Source organism: Uranotaenia lowii, chromosome 3 (assembly GCF_029784155.1).
Source record: "Uranotaenia lowii strain MFRU-FL chromosome 3, ASM2978415v1, whole genome shotgun sequence".
NCBI lineage: Eukaryota > Metazoa > Arthropoda > Insecta > Diptera > Culicidae > Uranotaenia > Uranotaenia lowii.
In genome coordinates this window covers 349,855,769-349,874,115 of record NC_073693.1, presented here as the reverse complement: position 1 = coordinate 349,874,115, position 18,347 = coordinate 349,855,769, and the positions used below count along the sequence as shown (strand labels likewise).

Genomic DNA, 18,347 nt, shown 5'->3' with positions numbered 1-18,347 from the left:
GTTGTCGGGCATGAAATTTTCTATAAAGTCATTAAACTGAGTGATTGTCATAAAAAATGTTGTCAGAAAAATCTATGGTCATAGAACATAAGGTCAAAAAATCCCATTGGAAATCTAATGCAAATTGACTTAAAATTTAAAAATCGCTCTAATTTCAAAAAAGCCCGATGAAACATTTCCAAATTTTCAGGATAGATGCCTGAATACTATATCTTTCGAATGTCGAGTGCCGTTTAAGTGGTCATTTTTATTTTTTAATAACGTATTTTGGCACACCGTGTTTTACATGTGCTACCTCAATTCTCAACAGGTGCGGGTAATCACCAATCAGTGAATAAGGCTTTTCATATTGGTTGTACCTGGCTTTCGATAGCCCCTAACGGTTGTCGAAGGATAATTTCACAGGTGCATTTATTCAGTCTGTTTTGTTAAACCTAGGCTAATGCTATAAACTCTGTTGAACCCCTCATTAGTATCACATTTCATCTTTGTGTTTGGTGTACTCTGAATCACAAATTCGAAAATCAGTTCAAAACAAGTCAAACAAATATCTAACCAGTGTGCTAATTGCAAATAAATGGCTATTTTAGCTAATGCCGGAACAACATCAACCAAATCCTGGAACCAGGGAGCAGTAAAGAAGCAGTTCAACTACAACGGCGCCACTGCTAATTACAAGAATATTAGTTACACCCCAAATCAATCAACCAGTAGCAGCAGCAACGGCAAAAAAGGCAGCACCATGTGGGGTGCGTCGAACGGTTCCGGTGGGGGAGGTTCCCAATCAGGGGCCACCAAAACTCTCGGCATGACCTCGGCCATCAGCCTGGCGGAACCGAAACCGGAAGACATCCAGAAAACGACCGAGCTGGGCAAAGCGCTGGAACCGTACAATGTTTTCGAGCAGGAATCGGAACTGAACCACCGGATGGAGATTCTGGCCAAGCTGAATACGCTTGTGAAGCAGTGGGTCAAGGATGTCTCGATCGCCAAGAATATGCCGGAGGCCCTGGCCGAGAAACTGGGAGGAAAGATTTATACTTTCGGTTCGTATCGATTGGGAGTGCATCACAAGGGTGCCGATATTGACGCGCTGTGTGTAGCCCCGAGAAATATCGAACGATCTGACTACTTTGGTTCGTTTTTCGAACTACTGAAGAAGCAGCCGGAGGTCACGGAATGTCGAGCCGTGGAGGAAGCCTTCGTGCCGGTTATCAAGATGAACTTCGATGGCATTGAGATTGATTTGTTGTTCGCACGACTAGCGTTGAAAGAGATACCGGACGATTTTGATCTGCGTGACGATATGCTGCTTAAGAATCTGGACCCCAAATCGGTGCGCAGCTTGAACGGATGTCGTGTAACGGACGAGATCCTGCGCCTAGTGCCGAACATTGACAACTTTCGATTAGCGTTAAGATCGATCAAGCTGTGGGCTAAAAGTAAGTATTCTTTTTTTCATTTTTTTTTGTGAATGATTCTAAACTAATATGTTTTACTTTTCTCTTTTTTAGAACATGGAATATATTCCAATTCGTTGGGCTATTTCGGTGGCGTTTCGTGGGCCATGTTAGTAGCTCGCACCTGTCAGCTTTACCCGAATGCCGTTGCGGCAACATTGGTTCACAAATTTTTCCTGGTATTCTCACGCTGGAAGTGGCCACAGCCAGTGCTGCTGAAGCAACCTGACAATGTCAATTTGAACTTTCCGGTGTGGGACCCACGGGTAAATGTGCAGGATCGATTCCATCTGATGCCGATCATTACCCCGGCGTATCCACAACAGAATTCTACCTTCAATGTGTCAAGCTCGACGCGTAAGGTGATGATGCAGGAGTTCAATCGAGGCATGCAGATCACCGATGAGATAATGCTTGGAAAGGCTAGCTGGGATAAGCTGTTCGAGGCGCCCAGTTTCTTCTTCCGGTACAGGCACTTTATCGTGTTGTTGGTCAGTTCGAATAACGCTGACGACCATCTGGAGTGGTGTGGGCTGGTGGAGTCGAAAATTCGTTATTTGATCTTGAACCTGGAACGCAACCAGCACATCCAGCTGGCACACGTCAATCCCAAATGTTTCGAACAACATGAACAAAATCAAACCGAACGTCAGAAGGAGCACGAAATTGGGAAAACTTCTACTCTATGCTCGCTATGGTTTATAGGGCTGGAGTTCGAACGCTCCGATAATTTGAACGTAGATCTCACCGATAGCATACAGAGTTTTACCGATTCGGTTCACAAACATGCGGTAAGTTAGAAATTTCTACAGCATCCATTAAAAGTCTAGATACTAATAACCATTTTTTTCCTTTTTTTTATTTATAGGTCCATATCAAGCTTCTTAAGGACGGTATGAAAATCGAGGCTCGCCACGTTCGGCGGAAGCAGCTCAACCAGTACCTGGACAGTAATCTGCTCAAGCGGGAACGGAAAAATTCGGACTCTGGACTGTCGGCTAGCTCGCTGACTTCAGCGGCTGTGGCCGCAGCAGCAGCAGCCGCCGTCGCTGGCAACAACACCCCCAGCAAGAAGCGCCAATCTTCGGAAGCGTTGCCGGGCAACGCCACTAAAAAGGGTCGCAATGATTCCGTGAGTTAAATGTTGAAATGTCGGAAAAGTGTCGCCCCATTCCAAACAAAAACTCCGAAGCAGTGTAACATCTGTCTTCGGTGAAACCTACCCAATCGAACATTCCGTTTCCGGTAGTTTTCTTTCTCACACTCGCGCTGGTCTCTGATATGTTTCCTTCCTTTCGTTCTAGTACAAATTTAAGGTTGTCGAGATTGTTTCCGTTAATTTTTCTGTGTAATCCTTTCCGAGAGACATCTCCAGCAGCAAATACTTATACCAAATACTCGTTCCCCGTTTTTGTGTTTGATCACAAAATCTGTGTGGTTTTTTTCTTTCTCTCTTTTCTACTTTCTTTCACATATATCTGCTCCCGACAACCCCGGCTTCCAGTTGGACCATTCTCCGACACACTCATCCTCACAGTCTTCGTCGTCGCAATCGTCCACCTCCGGAACGGCTGCGGCAGCTCTGGCCAACAACACTTCAGTGGGGTCGTCTTCGTTGAACAATAGCAGCAGCAACAACGCCGCAATCAGCAGCACCCTCTCTCTGGACGAGTCGTCATCGGAAACTACTTCCACGACACCAACAACAACGACGGCAACGGCAACTCCGGGAACGGGAACTGGAGGATCACCACCAGCTGCCGCCCCACAACAGACGACCGCCACCGAAGTGGTGTGCTCTTGACAGTCTAATCCGTTCCGGAAGGTTAACAATTGCCACCACAGTAGCCACTATAATCCAACGACCATCCATAACAACAACAACCACATTCACCATAACCATCATAGTCTGGCTGCCACGTCGCCGCACAGCCGAATGACCGTGAATCAAAGCTTTCTCGTACCCGCCGGCGGCGGTTACAACTATAGCAAGAGTTCGATTGCACCAATCACTACTATCGGGGGAAATAGTAGCATTAGTAGCAAGCCCGTAGATGCACCCGGACTCGTAGTCGGTGAGCTGATTCCCACCATCACTACCAGCTTGAATGGTAACGGCGGAATCGGATCAGCACCAACGGCGGACGAGGAGGGCGGTGGCTTTGTGCGGGTGGTGCAGTTGACGGAAGTACCATGTAAGTTTTATCCTCAATGCTGCTTTATTATATGAATACAAATCTTATTTTTTAGCTATTTGTATGTGGCTCTATGAGTATGAACGATTCCAATAAAAAAAATCTTTTTTACTTTACTTTCTGTGTTTTGCAATTTTTCGAATTTTCTAATTTTGGATTTTGTGTGGGTATTGACTTTTTGCCAGAAGATCGAATTGCAGTTCCACCTTATATCGTTTTTGGTTTTTTCACTTTTTGCTCTGATTGGGATTTGATTTCCAAAGGCTGTTGCGGACTCTTATACCGAATTCATTTAGACTCAATTTTGCACCAGGTCACTACCAGGTCTCGTCACCTAGTAGTTCTTCTCAAAATCTTTTTGGGTCCTAAATCAATGATAGAGGTTTGGTTCCCTAAGCTGGTGTTACCTTCCATGGTCTTTTTAGAGGCCTGGAGCCTTGCGAAGTCCGGAATAAAAGCTAGTTGCAAGTGTTGAAAGGCATTTGATGCCCGCATCCTCAGATGCTCAGACCAGCAAAGCATAATGAACCTTCCCCGAAATATTTTCTTTGTATTACCAGGACTGGAGGGGCCCTTCGAGTTTCATTCCCCCTACTTGCTACGCCTGCCTTAGCCAGCTTTGTCATCGTATGTCCAAACAGGTTCCACAAGTGTGCCTATCTACTGAAGATCTTCTTTTCCAAAAAACCTAAATTTTTTTTCCGACATCCATTTTTCAGTCTCGGGCCAGATCTTCTATCGCTGGATGATTATTCTCTCTGTGATAAGCTCACGATCTTCGGAATGATTAAGAATAAAGTACTTTTTGAATGTGAACTTTTTCCAGGCAGTTCTCAGCGTCATCAGGCGTGCCTCAGGGAAGTCATTTAGGGCCGTTAGTATTCCTAATCTACTTCAATGACGTGCTGCAACTCCTCGATGGACTAAAATTGGCGTATGCCGACGACTTGAAACTGTACTACTCTATCAATGGCTCCGAAGATGTGAACTTCCTGCAGAACCAGTTTAACCTCTTTGCCTCCTGGTGTGATGCCAATCGCCTACCTGTAAACCGTAATAAATGTGTAGTAATATCATTTTCCCGCAAACGACGCCCGTTCTCAGCCGTTTTCTTCCTTGGAAACGATGCAATCTCTTGAGCTCAACACGTGAAAGATCTTGGTGTGATCTTGGACGCGCGGCTGGATTTTTAGAATCACACCAACTATATCGTTGACAAAGCCTAGAAGCCTGGGTCCTCTTTTCCGCATGACGAAGGACTTTAAGGACATCTACTGCCTGAAGAGTCTTTACTGCAGTCTGATTCGATCGGTCCTCGAATAATCTTCTGCGGTTTGGTGCCCGTATTATCAAAACGGTTCTGATCGCATCGAAGCCATCCAACGACGTTTTTCGAATTATGCCCTTCGACACTTAAACTGGCAAGACCCTTTTCTACTTCCCAGCTACGAAAGCCGCTTTCATCAAGAATCGACTCTCACGCTCTTTTGGAAGTTCTTCCACTTAGCGTCCGACCTCGTGGTTTGAAGAATCGGGATCTTCAGCTCTTCGTTCCTCTTAGACCAAACAATTACGGGGTCAACTCTACAATAATTGGCGTCATCAAGACTTTTAACCGCTTCTCAGAGCATTTTGATTTTGACGTTTCGAAGGTTGTATTTCGAAGAAGAATTCTTAGTGTTCTAAGTTCAGTGTTGATTTGTATTTGTAGTTAGTCTCTTAATTTTTAAATATCATTTGGATCAATATATGATCTGTTGATTTAATAATAATAATAAATAATAAGAGTTTATTAAACAACTGTTTGGTTCGACTGACATATTAATAATAATTTTCATCTGCCCGACTGCTAAGATTAGCAACTAGTCCTAACTAACACACCTCCTTTTGTTTAAAGAATAGGAAAGATGAACGAATCTTATTAATCAAGAACAAAATCGTGGTGCCAGTGAGGTGGATGGATGGATCTTGAAGGCCTGTTCTGATCACCGGGAATAATTGGCTCGACTTCGCTTTGCCCCATCCTGACCGTCATCATCTCCAAGAACTTTTTTAAGATGAAATTGCAAAGTGCAACAACACTGCTCCCAAACCTACTGGAGAAGCATCAGTTACTATCCTGGTGCGTCGTGTGTTGTCGAAATACCCTAGAACAGGTGCATTACACACAGCATTCTTCAAATCTAAGAAAGCAGCATTGTGACTTTCTAACCATACAAACTTTTGTCCCATTAATAGAAGCTGACGAAGATATGTTTTGGTAGCCAGGTCCGCAATAAACCGACCAGCCCCCAAAAAACTCCGAACTTCTTCTGCTGTTTTTGGGGCTCTGAAATTTTAAACTGCAGTAACTTTATCGTGTGCTGGTTTAATTCCTTGGCCTGAAATGTGATGGCCGAGAAAAACTGTCTCGTTGACTCTGAACTTGCATTTCTTTAAATTAAGAACCACCCTACGTTCTTCTAAAGCTTTCAGAACGGAATCAAGGGCAACATCATCTTCATCTCTTCGATCTTGCTTGACCAACATTGTTTCACGTAATTTCCCATTTTTCCGCAATTGGTACAACAGAAATCATTTGCAGGACAAGGTTATTTTCCATTATGCTGCTTTGTACCGCATCTGCTACACATTTGATTCGGAGAAAACTTCACAAAAGAGTTGTGGTTTCGAGGTTCCAACCGACCACCAGACCAACCAGCTCGGCTTCTATAAGGATGATTACGATTCTCGTTTGAATGACCAATTTTGTTAATGGTAGAAAGTAAACTGCCAGCATCCAAAAAGAGATTAGAATTCTTGTTCAGTTCTTTTATTTAAACCAGGTAGAAATTCGAGATAAAGACGGAAACACTTATTTACGGAACACGGCTCATCTTAAAAAAGTTCTTGGAGATGATGACGGTCAGGATGGGGCAAAGCGAAGTCGAGCCAATTATTTCCGGTGATCAGAACAGGCCTTCAAGATCCATCTATCCACCTCACTGGCACCACGATTTTGTTCTTGGTTAATAAGATTCGTCCATACTCAGGTGGAGCTAACCTTACCAATTTATCCATCACGGCAATTTCTCTACTTTCAGCAACTGTTGAGCCAAATTGGCATTTATTTGCTTCGGTCTGTGCACGTAACAAGAATTTGTCAAGTGTTTCACCGGCATCAGGAATAAGGGAACCAAATGTGTAACGCTCAAGCATATCATGCCTTTTTGGAGCAAAATATCCATCTAATTGATCAATGAGCTCATCAGTCTCCCCATTTTCCACATCGTCGTTCTTGGGGGGAAGACTCGTAGACTCGTTGAAGTTGGCGATCAGCAACAACTAGAAATATATTTTTCAATTTCTTCCTTTTTTTCTTGCTCATAGCACAAGCTATGTACGCAAGACGCAAACTGCTTCTTATACTCTTGCCATTTTTGACGTAATTCCGTTGATGGAATACATTCTAATTCGAATGGCGGTATTTTAAGGAGATGCTATAAAAAATGCAGCCAGTTGCTATGATGAATGAGTTGCCAAGGCAATCACAGGTTGCTATGGACGTGATTGTTGATGAGATCAAAATAGATGCAGTTTTTGGATGTTTTTTTTCACTTTCAACGAAAATTTTCCTTTTTTTATTATTTCTTCTAAGGTCATCGTTAAGATCTTCTTTGAGATTCTGATGACCTCCATCTCCTTCGAGATTTATTTTAAATGTCTCCTTTGAGACTTTTACTAGATCTCCTTTGAGATTCCAACAATTTCTATCTCCTTTGAGATTTCTTATGGATCTCCTTTGAGATTCCTGCGATTTCGATCTCCTTTGAGATTTCGTAGGTGTCTCTTTTGAGACCCTTTCATTGGATCTCCTTTGAGATTTATGGTTTTTATCTCCTTTGAGATTTATTTTACAGATTTCGTAGACTTTTCCTTCGAGATTTATTTTATATTATCATTTTCTTTTAAGATCCCCACCTATTCAGGTCAATAGCAACCAAAATGAAGACAAAATAATAATTCACTTACTCAAAATAGTCGTTAATTCCGTATTTTTCCTGGTGCACACGGACGAGATTCGCAACGTCACCAATGTGATAAGCTCACGATCTTCGGAATCATTAAGAATAAAGTACTTTTTGAATGAGTTTATTGAACAACTGTTTGGTTCGACTAACATATTAATAATAATTTTCATCTGCCCGACTGCTAAGATTAGCAACTAGTCCTAACTACCACACTCTCTAACAGCTTTCCCAAGTTATCCAGCTGACAAATGCAGACAACCATTTGATTAGTAACCGCAACCGTTTGGTATTGTCGCTGAATCCCCAAACCGGAGTTATCGTCAATGAGCGCTGGCGACATTTACTGGCGACACTCACTGGCGACAAGTTATTATCAGAACGTATACAACTTCGGGTGTACCAAAAATTTTTTATTTCGGGTATACCAAAAATTTTTTATTTCAAAGGAAAGTGCCGCAAAAACAAAGGATTTTTTCCTTTGGTTTTGGTATAAATAAAAAATCCTTTGGTTCAAATGCATTTTCTTCTGTTTCAAAGATTTTTTCTTTTGAAAAATCTTAGATTCAAAATATTAATGCTTTGATACAAAAACCAGTTTCATTTGATTTAAAGTTATTATCTTTGCTCAAAGGTAATTTAGATATAGATTTAAAAGTATTTATTCATTGAACCATTTTCCATTTATTCCAATTGGAAGATTTTTACCCTGTTGTTTCGAAGTTCCTATTAGGAGTTTGAATAATAAAAAGATACAATTTTAGTTCTTAAATTCTTTTTTATTCACAAACACATAAAACACTGGTTCACTATAACCGAGTAGGGTCCTTGATATCATTGACAAGTTTCGCATTCTCCGTGGGCCGGTCAATAAACTTCTGAAAGCCACTCCAGCTGCTGGCTGGTCCGACTGGTGATTGCCGTTGAAGATTGGGCCGAAAAAATACGACCGCGGGATTTGGGGAGGTGTTACTTTGCGCAGCTTTCTCCATGTTCGAGAGACTTGGAAATCTATCCGTCGGACGTGGTCCTGTAACTATACAAGCGTTTTAGAAAATCTTGAATTCACTTAAATATTCAGTATTTATTAACTTACACTTACCATTTTGCATCCTGAATCCTCCTTATTTCTAGCTTACACGGAGAAAAAAGTATAGTATTTCCAACAATAATCCACTTATATTCTATCATATTTCTGATTAATTCTCGGCTAACTATAAATATTAAACTTTCTACTATATATATAATAAACAATTAGAGTGAATTTTTGCATTTAACCAAACCTATGATAGATTCAACTATACTTCTATGATTGATTTTATGCATTCAACTATAAATATAATAGATTCAACTATAATAGTATGATTGATGTAGTGCATGTAACAATAATTATAGTAAATTTAATTATACTGGTATGATTGATTTAACTGTACACGGAGAAAAAAGACGGTAGTTGTTCCAATTATTTCAGCTTGTTATACCAATAATCGAAATGCAGTTGATTTTTTCGCATTCAACTGCTTTTATAATAGATTCAACTACAAACTTCTAATTGTCCTTACGCAATAAACTATCAATATAATGCATTCAACTGTATGATTTATTTTATGCATTCAACTATAAATACAATAGATTCAACTACAAACTGCTGATTGACCTTATGCAATCAACTATGAATATAATAGATTCAATTGTAATGGTATAATAGATTCAATTGTAATGGTATAATTGATTCAACTGTAGATATGATAAATTCAACTACAATTGTATGATTGACTATAGGCATTCAACTATAAATATAATAGATTCAACTGTAGTGGTATAATTGATTCAACTGTAAATATGATAGATTCAACTGTAGTGGTATAATTGATTCAATTGTAAATATGATAGATTGAACTACAAATGTATGATTGATTCTAGGTTTTTAATCATAAATATAGTAAATGAAACTTGATTGTTATGATAGATTCTAGAATCTAGAATTTACAATAAATATATTTGGTTTAACTGGCATCAATGTTTAGATTTTTCTCTTGCCGCCATTTCAGTTATTTGCATTCGCGGCGGGAGGTGACAAAATTTTTTTTTTGCCGTACCAGAAATGCATCTTGCAGATTCGGATACGGGTGGTAATTAATATTAAACGTTAAAATGTTTTTGTCCAAAATCATCCGAATTGTTGTAATTTCAGGTAACATGCGGGAAGCAGACGGAAGAAATACTGGAGCAGCTAGAGGTTCAAGAATGATTTCTCCGGAACAAAATTCCTCTTCGTCGACTTCTGAATCGTCAGCTCCGGCCATCATCGGAACAACCACAGACTACTCGCCGAACCCAAAGCCACCGCTAGCACTCGAAAAGGATACGAACAGCACAGCCAGCAGCTACATTCCAGCATTCACAGTTACTGTACTCGAGAATTCCCAGCCCTCTCAGCTGACTTCGATTTGCCCATCTGTTGGCCCCGTAGAATCAACCGTGACTGCAACCGTTCATCAAGCTTCGCTACCGGCTGCGGCCATCATTATTGGAAGGCAAGTTTCCGGTAGTTCTACCGAAGGCAACATGCCATACAGTGGCAACGGGGGATCCGGTTTCCGTAGCTCCTTTAATGGACGCGTTCCATTCGCTCGTATGCTTTCCAGCAACCCTAGCAGTGATCGGCGCTCCGGGAATGCCGGTGCTGAAATCTATCCTATTTCGGCATCTTCGTCGATTGCCAGCTAGTGGATCCAAAATAATCCAACTGAAGAAGAAGGTTTTGGTGCAGCTCGCGCTTCGGTGATTTTAACTACCATCACCATCATCATCAATTCCAGAATCACCAGCCACGGTTCTCGAATAATCATGGTTATGATGGTAATTTTATGGAGGTGATGGAGGTTTAAGTTTGTTTACATATTAAAATGATAAATTTATTTTAAGAAATACAATGTTCCTACTCTTGCTAGCTTTTATTTCGGAACCAAAATTAAAGGTTCTGAGCCTAGTAAAAACCTATAAAACTTCCGAAATCTAACTTTTTTTAATTGTATACATGAAATAAATGATATAAAATAAACTTTTAATTCTATAATACACAATAATTGAATCGACTACAAATATAATTGAATCAACTGTTTTTGTATAATTAAATTTACTATATATATAATTGAATCAATCATACAATCAAAGTTGAATCTATCATATTAATGGTAGAATGAAGAAATTCAATCATACATATGTAGTAGAATCTATTATATTTATAGTTGAGTGCGCAAAATCAATCATATCGGTATAATTGAATCTATTATATGCATTGTTGGACACAAAAAAACAATCCGAAAATCAATTGTATATATAATTGAAAGTTTGATATTTATAGTTAGCCGAGAATTAATCAGAAATATGATTGAATAAAAGTGGGTTATTGTTAAAAATACTATACTTTTTTCTCCGTGTAAATATAATAGATTCAATTATATTTCTATGATTGAATTTTAAAAAATCAACTATAGATATTGTAGATTCAATATTTGTTTATTTAAGAAGTCATCGTATTTATTGTTAATTACTTTCTTTCTTGTAGGAAGAAACTATTCATAATTTTCAAATTTTGTATTTCATTTCGATTATTTTTTTAAACTCTACTATAAACACTATCCAATCCCCGGTTCCGGTTGATTGCTCGGGGTCTCACGGCAAAGGAACTCTCGCCTAGATTGTCCAGGTGATCCAGTTTGGCTTCGGCAGCACCACCAGTTCCGCCCCGATAACGAACACCTTGATATTTGTTTACGGGCCATGTCTAGCAATATGTGCTCTCGGAAGAAGGAGGAAGGGAGGTCTTCGAGACTCTGCTACCGGGGGTTGGTCTAGAAAAGAAAAAAAGTTGAGTTACTGATAGATTTATTTTTATAAATTCCACAATTTTACCTGTCGATTCATGACGTCACCAGCCGATCCCCGGTTCCTTTTGATTGATCGGGGTCTCACGGCAAAGGAACTCTCGCCTAGATTGTCCAGGTGATCCAGTTTGGCTTCGGCAGCACCACCAGTTCCGCCCGGATATCGAACACCCTGATATTTGTTTACGGGCCATGTCCAGCAACATGTGCTCTCGGAAGAAGTAGGCAGCAAAGTCTTCTGGACTCTGCTACCGGTGGTTGACCTAGAAAAGAAAGAAAGTTGAGTTAATGATACATTTATTTTTTGTAAAGTTCTACAATGTTACCTTGCTGATTCATGTCGTCGTTTTTTTTTCTTTTTTCCCGCCGGGAAAGTTCGCTACACGCATACCTGGATATACTCAATGTTTTGTTAAAATATAATTCGTTGGAGAAAATCAGTCAAATCTTTCACAATGAATGATAGATATATAACAATATTTACTATATTTATAGTTCAATGGCTAGAATCAATCATACATTTGTAGTTGAATCTATTATATTTACAATTGAATCAATTATACCACTATAGTTGAGTCTATCATATTTACAGTTGAATCAATTATACCACTACAGTTGAATCTATTATATTTACAGTTGAATGCCTAAAATCAATCATACAATTGTAGTTGAATCTATCATATCTACAGTTGAATCAATTATACCATTACAATTGAATCAATTATACCATTACAATCGAATCTATTATATTCATAGTTGATTGCATAAGGTCAATCAGCAGTTTATAGTTAAATCTATTGTATTTATAGTTGAATGCATAAAATAAATCATACAGTTGAATGTATCATATTGATAGTTGATTGCGTAAGGACAATTAGAAGTTTGTAGTTGAATCTATTATATAAGTAGTTTAATGCGAAAAAATCAACTGCATTTCGATTATTGGTATAACAAGCTGAAATAATTGGAACAACTACCGTCTTTTTTCTCCGTGTACTCCGATTCACTGGTTTGATTTTTAAAACGAGCGGCCGTACTTTATTCGATTTTTCGGTTTTCTGTTCTTCTGAAATCAAAGTTCAAAGTTATTCAATTCAAAAAATTTATTATTATTTTCAAAAATTATTCTTTTCAATCGAAACTATAATTCATTGATTCAAAGAAAACAGGAGCTGGATTAAAAAAAAAAATGAATGTTTTGAATCAAAGTCAGATTTAATTCGTTCCAAAATTCAAGTTTACTCTGCGTGAATACACGGAATCATAGGCATGGTAGGCGAACAATTCGCTGTCAAAAAGCGCTCCGTCTCCACCCCCCACCAATGAAAAACTTTTGGTACTCCTTGCCTACTGTTGCTCAATATGCAACCACCCGTAGCTGTATAGGCACGCTGGTTATTACTTTACAAAAGCGTTGCCAGTAATGATATTTCACAACGTCGCTAGTTGGCAAGGTTGCCGATCACCAGCGCGAAAACTTCAACTTCAATGACAATATAACCCGTCTAGGCTATTTTCGTGCTTCATTAGGGCATCCGCAGCAATCGCGAGTATAGTGAAAATGCTCACGCGTTTGATCACTCTCATACCGCACCGGGGGTTAGTATGAGGGTGAGCAAAATAGGGCCGCTGCCGTCGGGACCGACAAAATCACCAAATTTGCTCACTAGAAAGGGGCGAGAGCAAACATGCACTGAAAAAAATCTACCATTTAAGGCTAAGTTAAACAAACGATGCTTATTAAAATTTTGTAATTTTGGTAAACAATTTGTTAATTAATTAAGCAATTGTGGCTCTTCTTTTGATTCGGTCGAATGTGCGGACGGAATTTTGTTCGCGGGGGGATCGGAAATGTGTCGAAGATTATATAGAGCCATTTTGGAAGCATTCTGTGCTGGGTCGAAAGAGGTGAAAATTTAGGCCCTCGGAATTGGTGGCCCAGGGTTTGTTCTTTGCAGCCGAGTGGGTCGTCGGAATTAGCATAATTGTGAACAGTGCAGAACTTGCAATTGACCAGCATCGAGTAACAACAACGTAAGCGATGAAGGAGAGTGAAAAAACTGTTTATTTAGCGAAAATTTATATTTTTTTCTACCCTCCGTACAGCTTGGAAAAGTAAGCAGCAGATAGAAGAAAAAACTTCACCGTCTGACCGGGTTCATGAGCAGCATCTTTAGCAGATAGGTTTGAACCGGGGCAATGACGCATACAATCCTCCTTCTCGCTGCGCTACACCATTGCAAACGGTTCCGACTCACTGAAGCCGAAGTCTTAGACCAGCGGCGGAAAACCTCCTGTTTGATTGTGGAACTCCACAGCAGCTGGCATGTTTCGCGCAAGTTCCGCTGAGTTTTGGATGATTCCGGCTGCAACTGCACAGAAGTTCTTGCTGCATCCACAACCTGACCCGGTTGCTGGTCGCTCGAAACTGTGTGGCCCTGTTGCTGCTGTATGGCATCTTCAACCAGCATGTCGACTTTGGCGTCACATAACGGATAGCAGTTAACCCGTCGAATAACCTCCAACAATCGCTATATGCATTATAATAATTAATTATTTATAAAAATGATAATAACCGAAATTGAAGCGAAAAAACTATCGACTCCGAAAATTTATTCGATCAGTAAATTTAATTTAATATTTATTTTCTGTTAAAGTTTTCTCAGTGCAATGCACAATTTAAAAATAATATGCTTCCACCCGGTGCGCGAAAGAGTGTGTATACCAAAATCGGTCCGCTGAAATGAGCAAAATCGGGCCGCGTATACTCCCGTATTGGTGCGTTTGCTCTTAAAGGACATCATTTTTTTAAAATCAAGCCTGCTCATCATTGATTGGCGTCGAAAAAAAGCTTGGCCCCTATACGAAAACTTTACACGCAAAATAATCTGCACGTTGCAACTACGTGAAAAATTCCATAATTTTTATCCTACACGTTCTACGAATAAAAATATGAACGCTCTCCTAATCAGAATTGGTACATCTTGAACTTCAGGTTCAACTTAGGTGATTTTTTTTTTGTGAATTCAATCTGGTGTGTTGATGAAAGCTACTATTCATTTATTTATTTCCTTTTATAAATAATTATGAAAACCTGATAATTTTTTTCTTAAGCATTCCCACAAGTTAGTCAAGGGCCTCATTTTTTTTATTGTAACGAAAGAAAAACAAATTAAAAATGGTAAATATTTCAAGCTTTTTAAGTTCGTTAAACGTATTGGAATTCGTTCTTCTCAATTTAGTCCTAACATTTTTGTTCTTAGTAGATATTCAAAGAAAAATTAAAGTAACTTTTTTTTTATATTTTTAGCAACCTAAATTTATTCGAACCACAGCTGCTGAATGAATGGTACGGGACTTGAAAAAAGCGGATTAGATTGCAACTTTGAAGGGCACATTGTCAACCACATCCAACAACAGACTTTGTAATGTTAAATAGCGAAAGTACACAGACTACTACTACTCACCACAAACACACACACAAATATACATACATACTTTCACCTATACACATATGCAGACATAAACAACATTCTCGTTTAGGAATCTTCAAACCATCGGAAGTGTGACAGAGAGAAAGGTCATAGAAAACGAAAGCAAAACATAAAGTGAAAAGTCGAACTTGGCCGCCGAATACATAGAAAGTGAATTCAGTTTAGAACCTACACATGGTATGCAGTAGGAAGCAAACTGAACAAATGTTAAACATACATACCCTTTCAAAAGGCTCCGACTAGGCGGATTATTTTTTAGCATAAGAGGTCCCGAGCAAAGCAAACCGATTCATTCGACGATTTAAATGAAATCGACCATTATTCGATGAGTATAAAACAAGAAAACAGAAGAAGAACAAACAAGAATGTAAACAGTAATAGGGGAAAGTTTCCCCCTGTGCAGAACAAGATTTAACTCTTAAACTGAAGTTGAAACAGAACTACGCGATACGTGTAAATCATAATTGAAAATGTAAATAATTTCATTGAAAAAGATAACCAGAACCATATGAAAATAATAAAAAGGAGAAGAAAACATTTAAAAAAAACATGTAAGGTAGCAGACAGAGAGAAATAACTTTTACGTGCGGTATATTAGCGAGTCGCTCTAAAAATAGATGAACCAAGACTTATATTACTATACTTTATAAAATATCTTATTTATAGCTCTCATAAATGGGTTGGCTTATAGCACAATGAATGAGAGTCCCACTTTTTTTTTGAGTAAGAATTACAAATCTTCGCGTTCTTCGATAATTGGGGAACACCTTCCCCTTTTGCTCGAGGAATGACGAAAGCTGTGTTTCTCATTTTTATATAAACACGAGACGAAGCAGCTTTTCTTAGTTTTTAACGTTTTTTTTTTCTTCTTTCGTTGAACATTTATATCAGCTTTTTGATCGCATCTTTTTTATAATCACTTATAATCAGAGAGAAAAAAAACATCCAGGCAGAGTAGTTTCTATTCCGAAATTTAGAACTCAACACAGAAAAGTGCAATCGCAATTGGTAATGAAAAAGTAAGAAAAATTTTCTCATAAAATCTACATCAGTTGGAATAAAAGCTTTCCTAGAAAATTTGGTAAAACGTGAATAAAAAAAAAATCGCTAGAGAGAAAATTTTGATGTTTCTGATAGCAGAAAGACACTTGTTAGTAAAAAAAAAAACTCAACAGACACATATGACATACACTGACAAAAGTTTTATGAATAAATGCATCTATAAAGATAGGGAAGTTTTTGTGGATTCGTTTATCGCTAAAAAAATAATAACATAGTAAAAAAGATCAAATATCATACAAGAAATAAACAGTATATCAACATTCTTAAGGGGAATTGTAGGGGTGATTTCTGGAAGTAAAAATGAACTACCCGAGTGAAAAAAAACAAGAAAATTGAAGATTGTAAATAAAACATAACTTCTTTATTATATACTGATTGGCAGATCTATAAAAACATAAACCTTTAATCGGAATTAGAAAGCTAACTTCATAGTTTCATCTGGAGCGGATACCATTCTGAGATAAACAGGAAGATGAAGAGGGGGGATCAGGAGAGTATGATACTGGTGGAGCAAAATGAGTGGATGCATATTAGTCGTTTCTTTCCAATCGATTCTTAACACTTAATTTACTTTTAAAAAATATGGGGAAAATACAGAACATTGAATATGGAAAAAAAAGAAAAAAAATTAGTAGTATGTGACTCTGAAATCTTTACATCCCTGCTTGCAAGGATAAAAATGGTTTTTAACCACTCAAAAAATTCCTTTCAAAATTTTTACTAAGAAGGTTTAAAAAAATAATGAAAAAAAATACTAAGATGGAAGAATAAATAAATAGCATCTTATAATCCTACCTAATTGTTTGATTTTATAATCGGTAGTGTAGCGTTTCTTTTCTTTATTTGAATATCTCCACAATGCATTCACCAGCGATCGAGAATGGGTTTATACCTTTAAATGGATTATAAATATTTACAGCAAAAAAAATCAATTGGTACATGCCAGTATTGAACAAAAAATGTCCAACAAATATGAGTAAAAAAACAAAATAAACAAATGTTCGTTCAATTTAATGTTCGAAAGTTACACATAATGAATAATGAAATTCCTCAAAATAGAGAGAGAGAAACACAAAAATAGAGCAAACGGTTTGCCAGGCGTTTTTTTTGTATGTATGAAGAACAACCCAAAATTATGTGAAAAAAAAAACAAAAATGTTCCCAGCGATTGTCGTTGGCCAAAGGGCAGGTGGTGGAGCTAAAAAAAAGAAAATGAAAAAAAATATATTCAAAAAGCTTCCCCTCCTTTGTGCCGGCACGATCCGATGCGGAACCGATTTAGTAGGACCTCAGGGTATAGGTTCGGCACTTTCCATTTATTAACTGTGCGCAGGAAAACTCACAAACACAAACCCGAAAACCAAAAATCACAAACCCATTAATATAGAAGACACTCCCACCAACACCAACACAGATCCATGCACACAAACACAGAATTAACACAAATACACACCCACACACACAGCCAGGGCATCATGAACCATAAATGTAAGAAGATTCGATGTAACGCTCCAATTCTGAACCATCTGTTTTTTTTTTTTCGTTTCATTTTGTAATTTTTCAAAAGAGAGAGTTTCAATAAAGGTACGATTATCCACTTTTCGACGGAAAGAAAATTCGGCCGGTGTTTTATTTCGCTTCTGTTTTCCATTTCAGAGAAAGAAATGCCCTTAAATATGCTTCATTCGCAAAGGTAAGTATCTTTTCTCAATGTCAAAACTAGGGTGTTACCGTGCACCCATGGGGGATAAGCTACACATACATATACCTATTAACATACTACATACTTAATAAACAGATCTTTGTCACACAGTCGAAATTGCAGCTTGTTCACAACCAGCGAATCTGTTTTTCTAGGGCGGGATGGCTCCAACTATCTTTTTATGTTGGAATATCGTGTCTACATTTTGTTTCAGTATTTCAGGTCAGAAATTGACCCCCCCAAAAGATGGGCTCAAATCAATTAAAATACAGTAGTAGGTATTGGGCTTGGCTACGAACTAAGATCCGAATCTTCAACTCAAAAGTCAAATCCGTATTGTTGTACGGATGTGAAACTTGGTGCACATATGCGGTGACGACGCGAAAACTGCAAGTTTTTGTGAATCGCTGCCTGTGGAACTTCATTCGCGCTTGATGGCCTGGCAATTGGATCTCAAATGTGGAACTTCATCGCCGGTGTCATCAAAAGGCGGATCAAGATTCGGGAACGTAAGTGAAGATGGATTGGGCACACGCT

At 38.5% G+C, this 18,347-nt stretch overlaps 2 protein-coding genes and 1 long non-coding RNA gene across 3 annotated transcripts; 2 read left to right on the top strand and 1 right to left on the bottom strand.

Moving 5' to 3' along the window:
- Positions 1 to 554: 554 nt before the first annotated feature.
- On the top strand, positions 555 to 17,724 carry LOC129751695 (poly(A) polymerase type 3-like). Its single transcript, XM_055747359.1, has 5 exons — positions 555 to 1,442; positions 1,515 to 2,251; positions 2,329 to 2,592; positions 2,965 to 3,655; positions 14,863 to 17,724. Exons 1-4 carry the CDS (start codon positions 578 to 580, stop codon positions 3,262 to 3,264), a joined length of 2,166 nt encoding a protein of 721 aa, XP_055603334.1. The 5' UTR covers positions 555 to 577; the 3' UTR covers positions 3,265 to 3,655; positions 14,863 to 17,724.
- LOC129751696 (uncharacterized) lies at positions 9,448 to 10,694 on the top strand. The gene is made up of 2 exons (XM_055747360.1): positions 9,448 to 9,794; positions 9,857 to 10,694. Exons 1-2 carry the CDS (start codon positions 9,767 to 9,769, stop codon positions 10,390 to 10,392), a joined length of 564 nt encoding a protein of 187 aa, XP_055603335.1. The 5' UTR covers positions 9,448 to 9,766; the 3' UTR covers positions 10,393 to 10,694.
- Positions 11,277 to 12,083, bottom strand: LOC129751697 (uncharacterized). Its single transcript, XR_008738780.1, has 3 exons — positions 11,879 to 12,083; positions 11,581 to 11,815; positions 11,277 to 11,519 (listed from the first exon to the last, which is right to left on the bottom strand). It is a non-coding gene; the product is annotated as an uncharacterized LOC129751697 (long non-coding RNA).
- Positions 17,725 to 18,347: the final 623 nt, after the last annotated feature.